The following is a 15,579-nucleotide window of genomic DNA, read 5'->3' as shown; positions in this document are numbered from 1 at the left end:
ATTTGGTTCATTATCAATGTTAGAAACTGAAAATGCTTAATACATTCATTGTGTATACTATATATATATATATGTTAAACTTCCCGCTTCTTTAACATCAAACGATTATAGCGCTCAGGGATAGTAAAAATGCCAAGATGGCGACGCAAGCGATTTCCTTGAATGTTAAGATAGATTTTATTGTTCATTAACTTAAAATCTTTTACACAAATCAAACAGAAACAAACTTTTACCTTAATTACAAGAAACATTATGTGCCTCTTAAGCAAACATTAAATTATGCGATGAATACGCATTGACTGAATCATAGCCAATTACAGTATATCGAAACTTCAGAGTATAATTGTCCGACAGCTTTTTCCACAGTAATCTATATGAACGTTTAATTTTTGCTTGAATATTAAAAATTATAATATGGACCCCCGATTACATAGAAGAACAGAGCTGGAAAAAGGACCGGGTGATTTGGTCAGTGTCATAACCTCAACAATTTTGAAATATATTTCTTGACTACAAACAGAGCATATGTAACGCGTAGAAATACGCATACATTTCGCGAAACTATGATAACTATTGCTCGAATACTTATAACTAATTTGTAAAAAAAGTATTTGATGTGGTAGAATGTATAAAATTCTTAATTATAAAAATATATTTTTACTATAGAAATTTAAAAAAAATAAGAAAACTGGCATGGTATTAAATCTTACAGATAGTTGAATGGTTGAACGAAGCTTCCTTAAATCCAGAAGGAGATATAAAAGTCACAAATTTATGTAAAGTTCAAGAAATCTTAATTAATAAAGAACCACAATTGCTCCCATTATATTTGGACGAAGCACTGCAATTCTCTGTAGACAGAAATGCAGAAGTTAGGAAAACGGTTACAGGTTTTATAGAAGAAGCTGGGTAATTATGATTATAGAATATATTATACAATACATTATAATTATTCTTTTTTTATTGGTATATTATATTTATAGAATAAAACAACCAGAAATTATTCCACGTGTGGTTCAGATACTTTTAAGATTAGTTTCTGACGAATCATCAGCTGTTGCTAAACGAGCTCTTAGAGCTAGTGGCAGAATATTGAGAGCAGCATTAAAATGGATATCTAGTGCCATTACAGTTACTCCAGAAATGGAAGTAGCATGGACCCAACTTAGCGCTTTAAAAATTCAGATCATAAATATGATAGATAGTGATAATGATGGGTAAAAAGATTATCAGAATTATTTTTTTATTGCATCAGTCAACTTTATGTTACAAGATACTTTTATATTTCAGAATTAGAACACAAGCTGTGAAGTTCCTCGAGGGTGTTGTTTTGATACAAACATACCCAGATCCAGATTCACCAAAAAAACCAGATGATTTTTCTTTAGAAGATATCCCATTAACTTTAAAAATAGCTCGTAGACGAAAATTAGAAGAAGAAGCTAATGACGTAATGGATTTATTAATTAAATTTCATGGATCTCCGCATGTGAGCAGTGTGAATTTAATGACATGCATGGGATCTCTGGCATTGATTGCGAAAACAAGACCTCAATTCATGTCAGGTGTAATACAAGGTAATATTTTTGAGGACAGTGTGTTTATATTCGGTTTGTAACTAAAAGATGTCAAATTACAGCTTTGCAAAGGCTACAACACGATTTACCACCAACGTTATCGGATTCTCAAGTAACTAGTGTGCAAAAGCAATTGAAATTAACTCTGTTAGGATTGATGAAGCACCCAGCGAGTATAGAATTCGCGTCCACAATAGCTAAACAATTAACACAACTTGGGGCTAAAGAACAAGAAATAATTAAGGCTTATCCAAAACCAGAAGATATTCGACGTATGAAGAAACGCCAACAAGTAAGTTCGAAGTCAATAGACGAGACTTTATTCATAAATTAATTCATATAATTTTTAGGAAGCAGCTGCGGTTTCAGCTGCAAAACGCCTTAAAATCGAGACTACGTTAATACCAGATGAACCAGAAATTTTACCTAGTCCAGTACCTGCCCCAAAATTACCTGAACTACTGGAACTTTCAGAAAACTTTATTGCAGAAAGATTAAGCGTAGAGATTGCTACAGATTTAGTAATGGATAGCATGGTATATAATATGTTTTATACAATTATCATAGAAGCTACTATTTTTTAATTTTTTATTAATGTGGATTTCATTAACAGGCATGGGTCCCAGACACAATGACCACAATTTTCCAAAGAGAATATCAGCCTACTTCAACGACCGATATTAATACTCAACGTCAAACGATTGCTAAATTGCTAGCTGCACAGATAAAACAAGCTAAAGCGAAAAAGAAAAAAGACGCTAAAGACGAAGACGCTGTAATGGAGGATTTAGTAAAAAATCCGACCATTAGCGTGGCCGAAGCGAAACGGGAACGAAAACGTGAAAAAGACAGAGAGAAAGAAAAAGAGGCAAAGGCATCTTTGGAAGCGCACGAAAAATCACTTGCAAAAGCGAGAAATCGTTTAAAAGCTTTGAAATTGTCTGAAGTTACAAAACCATTATCGAAGGAAATAAAAGAAAAAATGTTGCTGATGGCTGTTAATAGAATTCTACTTTCCGAAAAGATAGCCGTGTTCGGTGGCGTGGCAGCTATCAGGTATACAAATTTATGTATTCGTTATCTCTTAAATAGTATTATGTATTTCTACCTGAATACTTAATTTCTCATTATTTCGATTCAGATCAAAAATTTTAACAACTCTAGCCGCAACGTTCAATCCGTATATTAAAGAAGCAGTAATACGGTATATTACCGATGATATGAGAAATCGTTTAGACTTAGCTTTAGGTTGGTTGTACGAAGAATATGCGTTACTTCAGGGTTTCCAAAGGCGAACTACATTGTGTACAAAGCCTCAAGAAGCTCCACATCAGGCTTACAACTTTCTGTTATGTACCTTAGTATCGGCAATAAATCTGGTTCAAGGCAAAGATCGTGACACGCTGTTAAATAGGTAACAGACTTAATAGAATATTCAACAATAAGACAAATAATATTAACCGTGTATTTATTTGGGAAAAGATTGTACTTGGAGGCTCCTTTAATTACCGAAGATGCTGTTGAGGCTTTAAAAATGGTGTCTTCTGATGAAACAAGAGGACTGACACCGTTACAATTATTAAAAGACATGGTTATTCGCAGACCAACAAAACAACTAGTATTCCTGAATGTGCTATTATGTCATACTGGTCATGAGAACAGCACTGTAAGCTATAACGCTATACAATGCATGAAATATTGTAAAGCACGTATTATTAAAGTGTTTTAAACACTTTTATTTTAACGTTCTAATCTTGTTTGTTTACGAATAGATAAGGGAAGCTGCTATACAATTAGTTTGTCAACTATATAGTCGTCCTGAATTAAGTAAACTCATAGAAGAGTACGCGGTTCTTTATTTAGGTTTCTTACGACTTCATACTCCACCCGAAATCGTTTTTGGACAGGACCGGGGTAGACCGCAAGTAGAAATCCAATGGACCGAATCGACTACAAGAGCTTGTCTTGGGTTGTACCTCGCTCTGTTGAGCGAGCATCAGGATCTAATCCATGAGTAAGTTACTTATTTAGCGAACGTATTGAAAAAATAAGCGTAAATTCTTATCGATATTATCCTTATAGATTAGCAAGAGTTTATACATCAATGAGCGCGGATGTAAAACGTATGGTTCTTAGATTAGTAGAAGGACCTGTGAGGTCTTTAGGAATGGGCAGTCCACAGCTATTAGCTCTTGTTGAAAATTGCCCGAAAGGCGCAGAAACGCTAGTTACAAGAATTATTCATATTCTTACAGAGAAATGTATGTAAGCCTGCAATTTAAATCCCTATATTTTCACGGTGTTTTATGTTTAACACATTGTTCCGTATTTAGCTGCACCAAGCTCAGAATTAGTAGCAAGAGTAAGAGAACTTTATCAGACGAGAGTTTCCGATGTTCGATTTTTGATACCAGTTCTGAATGGCCTAACGAAGAAAGAAGTTATAGCTGCCCTTCCGAAACTTATCAAATTAAATCCTATTGTTGTTAAAGAGGTAAATGTATCTGTAAGAAGGTTTATCCAAATCTAAAATAAAAGTGAGTATTGTATTTCAATGATTCTTCCACAGGTGTTCAATAGATTACTGGGTACTCATAATAATGAAAGCGGTGTACCTCACACTTCTCCAATCACACCTGCTGAACTTTTAATAGCCTTGCATAATATAGATCCAAGTAAAGCCGAATTAAAAACAATTATAAAAGGTTGGGAGATATTTAATTTTTGTTTTTCCTGTTTTAAATAATTTTCTTTCTTACTCGATGGTCATGCAATAATATCGATTTGCAGCTACGTCTCTGTGTTTCGCTGAAAAACAAGTGTACACGCAAGAAACCGTAGCCGTTGTAATGCAACACCTCATGGAAATGACACCGCTTCCTACATTACTAATGCGTACAGTAATACAAAGTCTAGCTTTGTATCCAAGGTTAAGCGGATTCGTTATGAACATACTTCAACGATTAATTCTGAAACAAGTTTGGAAGCAACCAAAGGTCTGGGAGGGTTTTGTAAAATGTTGCGAGCGCACACAACCACAGAGTTTTGCGGTCATTTTGCAACTTCCTCCGACACAATTGGCCGAGGCGTTAAGGATGGCCTCCAATTTACGTACTCCTTTACTAGCGCACGTCGAAGCTTTTGCTGAAAATCAGGTGACTATCATTATTACAATGTATTAACAATTGTATTGCTTTGTTAACGACTAAAAAAAATTTTATCTATACGAAAAAAATATGATTGTTACATTTCAGAAAGCGCACATTCCACAATCGATAATGGATGTTATACAGGGTAAATCGCCTTGCGACATGCATGATGAATTTGATATTGTGAGTAAAAATACTTGTATATAAAGAGTCGATTTTTATACTATCATAAAAGAAAAACAAACAAAAAAAAAATAAATATATGAACTGATCCAAACAGCTTTTCCTTCAATTTCTTGCAGGCACCACCTGGTGATTATACGATCGAACAAAAACCAGATACAATGGAAACTGATGTTTCAGAACCAGCCCCCCCTGGTTTAGATTAGCATAAACTCATTCCAGTGTTGGGATTTGAATCATCATCTACAGATTGTCCCAACTTTAACGAATTCACATTGTAAATCATGAATTATTTTTTTCTCATATTTCATAATAATCTGAAACGTTAGATCCACATGCAACATGTAAATATTTCGGATTCAGAATTTTGCCGTAAATTCAATTTGTTTTATAGTTTTGACAAATCCCATTTTAATTCTGGTTTTGTAAATAATAGTTTGCTTACATTTAAATTTTATTTTCATGATATAGTATATTCTTAATTACATATCAAGACATTCATAACTCTATAAGAAACGACTCATTTCAATGCAAATGCTTATTTTATTTTGAAAGGGATGAAACACGATTATCATTGTTAATCGAAGATCTGTGTTTATACAAAAATATATTTATTAATACTCGGCATTCTTTGTGAAGTTTACAACAAAATTGCTGGTAAAAAATCTAAATGTTGATACATAGTTACAAATTTGTACACAGTCTTGGTAATCGAATCTAAAGAACCTTTTATCAAACACCCAAAATAGATATTTTGCCACGTTAAATCATTTACAACACCATGTATATAGACCATTTTTTTCAGTGTGAAATGTGATAATATTTTCTATTTGTTTCACAAAATATATATGATTTATACTGTATAGATACGTGTTGTTTGATAAATGTTCAACTTGCAGTATGTTTGATTTTACAGATGTCATGATTCTCAAAAAGTAAGTATTAAAACTATCTCATAGTTGTTGACTTACACTTAAATATTACATGCCATAAATGTATTTATCAGATTTTATGATATGTGTTGCGTGTGTGTGCGTATGTGCGTGTGTTTTTATTTCTTGTATTAATTAACAAATCATTCTACAGATTACTCGTAATTACTTAGCGCATCTATTAAACATCACGTATTATTTTTATTATCTACTTAAATACGTAGTATATTTGATATCAATACTATGAAACAAGAGTTACAAAAGAGAGATCTTTAACAGGTAACATTTCAACGATCGAACAATGTAGAAAAGGTAAATAAAATATTCTGTTATATAAATTTGAAACTTCTCTTGTACATTTTCCCATAACATGTATTATAGTTATATAAAGAAAGCCGATGTTCATATTTGATTAGAAAAACTAAATATCATCCAAAATCAACTCCTGTGTCTAGTAAGTCGCGTAACATAAACGATGCTTTCTTTGGAAGTATTCTGGAAATATAAAATATATTATTTACACGTAAGTTAGTTCTTTTAAACTCTTTACGTAGTTGGCGATATTAATGGTAAACTTACCTAAGAACGTGCCCCAGATAAAGTAAATACCCAGGCACACTAAATTCCGCGTAATTTCGCCGAACACCGTCTAAAATTTGCTTAGCCGCTTCCGCGGCGGGCATTGTGCCGAAGTAACTTGGTATTCTGTACAAAACGTAAAATGATAAATATTTGTAACAATATGGCATAGTTTCTTTCATTCCTTACCTAAAACGAATATCTCTAGCAGCTTCTGCGCCTACGATAAACGGATAGACATGAACTAAAGTAATTATAATGTTACTATTAGAATGTCTTAATTCTGTATGCAGTGATTCTGCTAATCCTTGAACTGCAAACTGTGCGGTGGACAAAGGAACTCTACTGCCTCCAGTGGCACCACCCGATAAGCCAGCAACAGAAGACAAGACCACTATGTGTCCTTTACCAATTTGTTCCATACAAGGTAAAACTGTTTCCAATAACTAAAAACACAAGTTATTGTTTACATTTATAATGCTAATAATACTATATAATATATAAGTATATATCATGCACCAGAGATGGAGAAAATTCTTATCTTGATAAAAAGTTTCAAATAAGGAATAAAAGATAAAGAAATATTTATTTGTCACTCATCTTGCAAGAAACTAATAAAATTTTGCCTATCTCTGCAGTGCATTTAATATTTACCCAGAAGTGACTAATAACAGTCAAGTCAATTGTATGTCTTATTTCCGGTCGATCTTGAATTAATGCTCTAGGACTAGGTATACTGCAGCAATGAAAAAGCATTGTAATTTTGCCTAATTGAGATTGAATAATATTCACTGTATGAGCTACCTATTATAATTAATTTACAATTTAATTAATATATGACTTTTACATAATGAATATTAATTTTACAATCGATAATACTTACTTCGTTCTTAATAGTTACATTGCAAATATATGTTTTAGCTATCCCTATTCCCTGTGAGGCACTTAGCACAGTAGCATTACAATTTTCAATATTAACATCTACACAAGCAACACTAACACCCAACTGACACAAATGAATCGCTAACTCCCTTCCTATTCCACGACCTGCACCAACAATCTGAATAAAAAAGAGGATATCTAACAAATAAAACAAATTATTTTTAAATTAAATACCAATGACTATATTACCATTGCAACTTCCCCATGAAGACTTTTCAAAGGTGGAGGTCTAAATGTTCTGTACACTGCAATTAAGATAGCAAAGAAAATTCCAATTAAAAGTGTTGCAAGATCCAGTATCAAAATGAAAAGAGAATACAGTTTTAGTAGCATCTTTGGTGGTTTAAAGCTTCTCCTTAGACTCTCCTAAAACATAATTTTAAAACAAAAAAATAATGATAGCAATAACACAAAAGTAATAAATAATAAACATAATTAATAATTACATAAATTAAAGTAAATTTCATCTTTTAAAATCGAAAAGAATCTAATCATTAATTTAAGCATAGATCTGATCGAAAATTGGCTTAAAAAATGTATAATTACTAAAAATCTTTTTTTCTGTTAAATAAACTTTCATCGCACACTTACCATTTTTCTGAATGAAGTAATAAGATCAAAATGTAAACCCAATCGCGTCATGGGATAATTTAAATCAATTAATCGCGTGAAAAATGCTTTTATTTAATCGAAACATGTATACCTTGTGTCATGTATCGTCGTGAACTTTATGATAACGTATCATACATTGCGGAGGGAGCTATCCAAAATTTACATCGCCAGTGCGACGTTTCGTAGCAACACAAACAAGCGTTATTATTATAAAATGTTATCGAATTTTATGATATATATCACACACTCGAGCACGCTTTTTTAAAACCTTTGATTACGGTTTACTGTATTGTTTCATATGTGTAACCCCCTAAGAAAATGTTAACAAAACATTGAATTTGATTGTATATCATTAATTGGTAGACATTGATCATCGAGAATATATTTAACTATACGTAAAAATTGAAACTTTTAATTTGAAATTAGCGAAGAAATACTTTCAGAAACTTATCCGAATTATTTTTTATATAAAAATAATTTAATAGATATTTGTGATTCCTTCTATATTTTTCTATTAATGCACAAAACGATACTTGAACGATAAACGAAAATCTTGCATTCTTTTATATTTTACATCTTTACTATTTTTAAACAATTTTGATTTGCTAAATCGTGAACAAAAGATGATACTAATAATATAGAACGTGATGTTCTATGATGACATTTATAAACACATGTGCGATTGAAACTTCCGTATACATTGTATACATGTATATTTACAATTAGCGCGGTACCTATATCTAGTATATTTACAATTAGCTCGGTACCTATATCTAGTACCATTTTTAAAGAGAATGTCCAATTTTATAAATTGATTACTCTATAAATATACGTTAAATTGAAAAAGATGAAACATAACAAAAAATTTAAATTCAATTAACATTTTCAATAATTTCTTTCAATGACAATCTAATATCTAATCGATAAATGGTGTGCCGCTCAACGATTCAGTACACAAGCAGATACCAGATTGAGCACCGGGTGCACTACTCACACATGCCAGATCACGCGTACGTGAGCTCATGGAGTTTCGGAAAGTCGACAAAGGTAAACTGATACATGCTCTCTTTCTCAATTCTCTGAAGCTATCCGAAGTAATTTCGAACCGCCTCGTAGGAATCGAGAGAGTCGCTCAAGTTTGTCGTGGAATAGTTCGTTATTTTCAACGCTAGATGGCGCTTATTTTCCGACCTCAAACCCCCTGGTGCTAAAATGCCCAAGTTTGTCGTGGAATAGTTCGTTATTTTCAACACTAGATGGCGCTTATTTACCGACCTCAATCCCCCTGGTGCTAAAACGCCTAAGTTTGTCGAGAAATCCATCTAGCGTGGACGATACGAACTATTCCATGACAAACTTGGGCGTTTTAGCACCAGGGGGATTGAGGTTGGTAAATAAGCGCCATCTAGTGTTGAAGATAACGAACTATTCCACGACAAACTTGGGCGTTTCAGCACCAGAGGGATTGAGGTCGGTAAATAAGCGCCATCTAGTGTTGAAGATAACGAATTATTCCACGACAAACTTGGGCGTTTTAGCACCAGGGGGATTGAGGTCGGTAAATAAGCGCCATCTAGCATTGAAAGTAACGAACTATTCCACGATAAACTTGGGCGTTTTGCCATTCGGATTTCCAAAGCGCCCGGAACATTTCCAATATGCTGGCGGCCTTGCGAAGAGGTTGCATGTATTTTATAGCTAAGGGAATAATGGGGAGAGAAAAAGAAAGGTAAAAATGATGAGAACACATAGAATTCTTTGTAATTATATCATTTATTGCCATAGATTTACATTATACAAAGTTTTAATACATATAAATATATTATATTATATTATATCATGTCAGAAGTTGTCAGCAACGGTCAGTAGTGGTCAGCAGTGGCATGCAGAGGATATTTTTGAAGATAAGTAGCTGTAATAACTTTAATAATATCTTGCAGTAAAACTTAACCCAAAACCGGGTACCATTCCAACTTTCCCTTGATAGAACCGAGTTTTCAATTTCTTTTAGCGAAAATCCCAGCCGGTTAAGCTGCTTACTGCTGTTTTTAATTACCAAGCATTTATTTCTCAATTAACCCTATGCGAGTAAAACCATTTTGCACATTATTCTAAAACATTTGTGGTATTCGTTTTCAATGCGATTTAAGTAAGCATGTAATGTATAAGATTTCATTTAAGTTTTTCTTTTCTAGAGAAGATAAAGAAAAAGTTTATTTAATTTTTTTTACATAAAATTGAATTCTTCCCAAGATTTATATGAAACATTTAAAAGATCTTTTATAAATTACGCCTATGTATCGGAACAACTATGAAACAAGAGATATAATCATTATTATCCATGGGCTGATTATAGTCAAAGACTAATCGGACTTTGAAATGAGAACATAAAACTTAAATGTAAAGTTCCATTTAAATTCATTCAACCATTTATACTCAATCGTATTAATAATATACATATGTACGCTCATACATAGGAATAATAAAAAAAATTCCTTTTTTTTCAATAATTAAATACTTCGAGCAACTTCGGAGAATCGAGAAAGAGGGCATGCGTCAGTTTGCCTTTGTCGACTTTCCGAAACTCCATGAGCTCACGTACGCGTGATCTGGCATAGTGTGAGAGAGCACCTTCGGTGCCTTTCTGGCATCTCTGAGAGACTCTTGAAGGAGAGCAGTCAGTTCACCTTTGTCGACTTTCCGAAACACTACAAGCTCACGTACATACGCGTGATCTGTCATCTCTGGTATAAACCAGAGATGCCAGTCGAAGCGCCAAGTGCACCGTGGACACGTCTCGTGGGAGTTAAGAGAGGCAGGCTCACATTTGCCTTCTCGCTCTTGAACAACTGAAATCCGACCTCACGTCAACGGCATACGATTCGGAATCTCGACTGACCAGGCATTTTTACTTGCCTTTCCTAGAGTTCATTACTGAACTCTGCAAATTACTCCTGGTTTCTATTTGCCTCAGATGACCTCTGATGACCAGTGCTGACAAAAGTACAGAACTCCCAACAACTTTTGACACCATACAGCGACTGTTACTGACTGCTCCTGATTACTGCTTGCCTCTGCTAGACTCTGCTGACCATCGCTTATATTTCTGACAACCTATAACGATTACTTCTGACTTCTGCTAACCTCTGTTGGTCTTTGCTGATCTCTGTCAGCGTGTGCTTGTCTCTGCTGAACTTTCCTGGCCTCTGCCGAACGCTGCTGACCACTGCAGGTATTTCTGATAATGTATAACGATTAATACTTACTACTGCATGCCCCTACAAGTCTCTGCTTGCCTTTGCAGGTTTCTGCTTGCCTGTGCATGCCTTTGCTGGCCTCTGCTGAACACTGCTGACCACCCCCGATGCTTCTGACATCGTATAACAATTACTACATGCTACTGTTCGCCCCTGCTGATCTCTGCTTGCCACTGCATGCCTCTGCTCGTCTCTGCTGACCGCTGCTGACCACCTCTGATGCTTCTGACAACATATAACGCTTACTACTTACTACTATTCGCCCCTGGTGATCTCTGCTTGCCACTGCTGGCCTCTGCTGACCACCGCTTATATTTCTGGCAACGTATAACGTATGCTGGTCTCTGCTTGCCTCTGCACACCTCTGCTGGCCCCTGTTGACCACTGCTGACCTTTGTTGACAACTCCTGACATGATGTATATGTATTAAAGCTTTGTATAATGTAAATCTATGGCAATAAATAATATAATTGCAAAGAATTCTATGTGTTCTCGTCACTTTTACCTTTCTTTTCCTCTCCCCATTATTCCCTTAGTTATAAGAAACCGTTTCTCTACTTAAAACTGGAATTCCAAAGTGCCCGGAGCGTTTTCTGAAATGCCGGTGACCTTGACCCATTTTCAAAACTGGGTCAAGGCCAAATCCTGATTCCCAAAGTGCCCGGAATTTTTCTAAGATTCGATGGCCTTGACCTACTTTCGAAATTGGGTCAAGGCCAAATCCTGATTCCCAAAGCACCCGGAATTTTTCTAAGATTCGATGGCCTTGACCTACTTTCGAAATTGGGTCAAGGCCATCCGGATTTCCAAGTTGGCCCGAAGATTTCTAAAATTTCGAATGGCCTTGACCTACTTTCGAAATTGGGTCAAGGCCAAATCCGGATTCTCAAAGTGCCCGAAATTTTTCTGAGATTCGATGGCCTTGACCTACTTTCGAAATTGGGTCAAGGCCATCCGGATTTCCAAAGCGCCCGGAATTTTTCTAAGATTCGAATGGCCTTGACCCACTTTCGAAATTGGGTCAAGGCCATCCGGATTTCCAAAGCGCCCGGAATTTTTCTAAGATTCGAATGGCCTTGACCCACTTTCGAAATTGGGTCAAGGCCATCCGGATTTTCAAAGCGCCCGGAACATTTCTAAAATGCTGGTGAACTTGCGAAGAAGGTGGTACGCATCTTATAGGTAAGAAAATGATTTGGAGAGGAAAAGGACGGTAAAAAATGATGAGAACATATAGAATACTTTGAAATTATATCATTTATTGTCATACATTTACATTATACAAAACTTTAATACATATAAACATATTATATTATATTACATCATGTCACAAGTTGTCAGCAACGGTCAGCAGTGGTCAGCGATGGTCAGCTGACGTCGGGAGATGTTGGCAGAGGCCAGCTTAGGTCGGGAGATGCTGGCAGAGGTCAGCAGAGGCCAACGGAGGTCAGCAGAGGCATGCAGAGACAAGTAGAGTCCAGCAGGGGCAAGCAGTAACAAGTAGTAATCGTTATACGTTGTCGGAAGCATCAGGGGTGGTCAGCTGTGGTCAGCAGAGGCTAGCAGTGGCAAGCAGTGGCAAGCAGAGTCCAGCAGGGGCAGGCAGTAACAAGTTGTAATCGTTGTACGTTGTCAGAAGTGTCAGGAGTGGTCAGTAGTGGTCAGCAGAGTCCAGCGGAGGCAGGCAGAAGTCAGTAGTAATCGTTATACGTTGTCAGAAATATAAGCGGTGGTTAGCAGAGGCCAGCAGAGGCTGGGAGGGGCTAACAGTAGCCAGTCATAATCGTTATACGTTGTCAGAAGTAACAGGAGTGGTCAGTAGCGGTCAGCAGAGTCCAGCGGAGGCAGGCAGAAGTCAGTAGCAATCATTATACGTTGTCAGAAGTAACAGAAGTGGTGAGCAGCGGTCAGCAGAGGCAAGCGGAGGCTGGCAGAAGTCAGTAGTAATCGTTATACGTTGTCAAAAGTAACAGGAGTGGTCAGTAGCGGTCAACAGAGTCCAGTGGAGGCATGCACAGGCAAGCAGAAACCTGCAAAGGCAAGCAGAGACTTGTAAGGGCATGCAGTAGTAAGTATTAATCGTTATACATTATCAGAAATACCTGCAGTGGTCAGTAACGTTCGGCAGAGGCCAGCGGAGGCTGGCAGACGTCAGTATTAATCGTTATACGTTGTCAGAAATTCCAGGAGTGGTCAGCAGCGATCAGCAGAGGCCAGTGGAGACCTGTTGACGGGAGGTCGGATATTAGTTGTTCAAGAGCGAGAATTTTTTCATTACTATTTATTAATTTTTTCCATTATGAGTACTTTGCTTATGTGCGCCTACATAGGTCGAAAGGTAAAAATGGCTGGGCAGTCGAGAATCACGGCTCGTGATTCCAAATCGTATGCCGTAGACGGGAGGTCGGATTTCAGTTGTTAAGAGCGAGAAGGCAAATGTGAGCCTTTCTCTCTCGACTCCCACGAGGCGGACCGAAATTACTTCGGGCAGCTTCGGAATAATCGAGAAAGAGGGCATGTGTCAGTTTGCCTTTGTCGACTTTCCGAAACTCCACGAGCTCACGTACGCGTGATCTGCCATGTGTGAGTATCGCACCGGGTGCTGAATCTGGCATCTATACTCTGTACACGAGGCACCATCTACCTTACTGTCATGATTCATAGGTTGAGGAGGCTGTGGTATAATGTGTACATCAGATTGGTTGCGCAGCATTCTTTAACGGAGTACGATTTTGGTGTATTAACACTAAAAAGATTTATTCAAAATGTGGTATGAGATATTACCAGTAATTGGTATACTAGGTGCTGCGATCATGCTACCACAAATAGTTCCATACCACGTGAATGATCTGTTATATGGATGCGTATGTTGTTTTTCTATTCTAACCTATACGATTACGTAATAAGAATATGTAGAGCCTGTGCCATAAAACAAAGACTTTATGTAACACTAAATTTTCTTCTTTTTATACAACATTGGTGAATAAACGTAAAGTGACGATTGACCAATTACTCAACTACACTATTTCAGTTATTACAGCATTGTCCTATATTATAATTTTTTTCTTTATTATTTACGTTTCTATATTTAATTTAATTGCATTGTATTGTTACAGCCAATGCGAAGAAGGTTACAGCGGAATTGGGATTATAGAATGTTCGAGAGAGATAATGCATTAACTGGTTCAGTTTGGAAGAAAGCAGTAAGCATTTATATAGATTTATATCATCTAATGAGTCTAAAGATTTATATTATTATGCGATATTGTATTATTTAAAACTATTGATTGCTTATTAAAGAACTTACTTAATATGGTTTTATTTTTATAGGGTTTGGAGAATATTCCTGATAAATAAACACATACATTTATTTCACAAGATAGGACATCATTGTAGTATGTAAATGTATGATTATAAGTAATATAATAAACTCGAGTTCAGTTTGTCCACAATGACTTTTTTAATGCACATTGGTTTGTAATAAAACCATTCCAATAACATATTCCTACATGATCATAGTTTGCGGAAGAGATGAAGCAAGTTTATTAATTACGAGAACTCTAGCTCATAACTGATATAATTACAATATTAAATTAATACACTGTTTAAGTAAAAACTGTATTTTCTTTCAACTATACCCCTGCTTGCACATTTTAAAAGTATAATAATATATTTAATAGGAAAATTTTGTTCAAGTCTACATTCTTTCAATTAATAATTTCTAAGGTATAATCAATATGAATATTGAAAGAGGACTCTGCCGTACGTTAGAAATAGTTGAAACGAATAAATCCAAATAATTTTGCAGTCGATTTCACATTCTCCTTAAAGGGAGACTGTCTTTCGCGATTGCGTTTCGACAAGTATTCGTATATCTCATAATTCGTAGTCCCAATTAATTCGTCCTTGGAAAACAATTACACAAAGAGATTCTTAATACTTCTGGACGACAAATATTTAGGAAAGACACTGAGTAAAGTGATACTGCAGGAAGGAATATTTACGACAGTATGTAGATAAAGAAAACGGCCATGTTACTTTGAGTTGTCAGTCCGTACAGAGAAAATGAAATATTTCCGGGAATTGTTATTTTTTAAGGTGAAACGTGTTTCCACTATTAATTTATGAAATTTCCTGGCATTTCCAATACACTCAGTATCCACCATTCTATATACCGAAATTCTCACCGCCTTAGGTAAATTCCGAGTAGCGCGCAAAAGCCTTTTAAAGAGCAAAGACGTTCCAGCCAGGTGTTCTGGACGGCAGCAACGTTCTTTGTTTTCACGCCATTATAGTTCTGAATCCCTCGAAAATATATAAGATCGCCCCCTATGCGAAGTAGACAGAG

The 15,579-nt window shown here is 35.8% G+C and overlaps 3 protein-coding genes across 6 annotated transcripts; 2 read left to right on the top strand and 1 right to left on the bottom strand.

The window, feature by feature from the left end:
- Positions 1-132: 132 nt before the first annotated feature.
- On the top strand, positions 133-6,179 carry Sym (symplekin scaffold protein). Its single transcript, XM_076777329.1, has 16 exons — positions 133-468; positions 713-909; positions 984-1,217; positions 1,291-1,577; positions 1,640-1,869; positions 1,928-2,113; positions 2,191-2,633; positions 2,719-2,991; positions 3,060-3,243; positions 3,350-3,591; positions 3,660-3,838; positions 3,911-4,071; positions 4,147-4,282; positions 4,368-4,732; positions 4,832-4,909; positions 5,029-6,179. Exons 1-16 carry the CDS (start codon positions 415-417, stop codon positions 5,113-5,115), a joined length of 3,336 nt encoding a protein of 1,111 aa, XP_076633444.1. The 5' UTR covers positions 133-414; the 3' UTR covers positions 5,116-6,179.
- Positions 6,155-8,944, bottom strand: LOC143347801 (17-beta-hydroxysteroid dehydrogenase 13). 4 transcript variants are annotated; one of them, XM_076777332.1, is made up of 7 exons: positions 8,742-8,944; positions 7,552-7,607; positions 7,304-7,480; positions 7,075-7,224; positions 6,610-6,866; positions 6,421-6,546; positions 6,155-6,336 (listed from the first exon to the last, which is right to left on the bottom strand). In XM_076777332.1, the coding sequence occupies exons 1-7, from the start codon at positions 8,755-8,757 to the stop codon at positions 6,270-6,272; spliced, it is 849 nt and encodes a 282-aa protein (XP_076633447.1). In that variant the 5' UTR covers positions 8,758-8,944; the 3' UTR covers positions 6,155-6,269. The 4 variants fall into 4 exon arrangements, with proteins under 4 accessions (XP_076633447.1, XP_076633445.1, XP_076633448.1 ...); XM_076777330.1 differs by lacking the exon at positions 8,742-8,944 and adding an exon at positions 7,954-8,657 and having other exon boundaries at positions 7,552-7,728; XM_076777333.1 differs by lacking the exon at positions 8,742-8,944 and adding an exon at positions 8,066-8,657.
- Positions 8,945-13,891: 4,947 nt separating this feature from the next.
- LOC143347670 (NADH dehydrogenase [ubiquinone] 1 alpha subcomplex subunit 1-like) lies at positions 13,892-14,683 on the top strand. Its single transcript, XM_076777065.1, has 3 exons — positions 13,892-14,095; positions 14,348-14,434; positions 14,562-14,683. The coding sequence occupies exons 1-3, from the start codon at positions 13,997-13,999 to the stop codon at positions 14,586-14,588; spliced, it is 213 nt and encodes a 70-aa protein (XP_076633180.1). The 5' UTR covers positions 13,892-13,996; the 3' UTR covers positions 14,589-14,683.
- Positions 14,684-15,579: the final 896 nt, after the last annotated feature.

This window comes from Colletes latitarsis, chromosome 11 (assembly GCF_051014445.1).
Source record: "Colletes latitarsis isolate SP2378_abdomen chromosome 11, iyColLati1, whole genome shotgun sequence".
Taxonomy (NCBI): domain Eukaryota; kingdom Metazoa; phylum Arthropoda; class Insecta; order Hymenoptera; family Colletidae; genus Colletes; species Colletes latitarsis.
This window is presented reverse-complemented; position numbering and strand designations above follow the sequence as displayed.

What these genes read in the sequence shown, in the direction of transcription:
- LOC143347670 (XM_076777065.1), top strand. Translation starts at nt 13,997, where the DNA reads ATGTGGTATGAGATATTACCAGTAATTGGTATACTAGGTGCTGCGATC. An exon ending in ATGATCTGTTATATGGATGC is followed by an intron (nt 14,096 to 14,347) that starts GTATGTTGTTTT and finishes GTATTGTTACAG; the next exon opens with CCAATGCGAAGAAGGTTACA. An exon ending in GTTCAGTTTGGAAGAAAGCA is followed by an intron (nt 14,435 to 14,561) that starts GTAAGCATTTAT and finishes TTATTTTTATAG; the next exon opens with GGTTTGGAGAATATTCCTGA.
- Sym (XM_076777329.1), top strand. Translation starts at nt 415, where the DNA reads ATGGACCCCCGATTACATAGAAGAACAGAGCTGGAAAAAGGACCGGGT. An exon ending in ATAGATAGTGATAATGATGG is followed by an intron (nt 1,218 to 1,290) that starts GTAAAAAGATTA and finishes TTTATATTTCAG; the next exon opens with AATTAGAACACAAGCTGTGA. An exon ending in TCATATTCTTACAGAGAAAT is followed by an intron (nt 3,839 to 3,910) that starts GTATGTAAGCCT and finishes TTCCGTATTTAG; the next exon opens with CTGCACCAAGCTCAGAATTA.
- LOC143347801 (XM_076777330.1), bottom strand. Translation starts at nt 8,004, where the DNA reads ATGACGCGATTGGGTTTACATTTTGATCTTATTACTTCATTCAGAAAA. An exon ending in TTACTTCATTCAGAAAAATG is followed by an intron (nt 7,729 to 7,953) that starts GTAAGTGTGCGA and finishes ATTATGTTTTAG; the next exon opens with GAGAGTCTAAGGAGAAGCTT. An exon ending in TATCTGGGGCACGTTCTTAG is followed by an intron (nt 6,337 to 6,420) that starts GTAAGTTTACCA and finishes TTATATTTCCAG; the next exon opens with AATACTTCCAAAGAAAGCAT.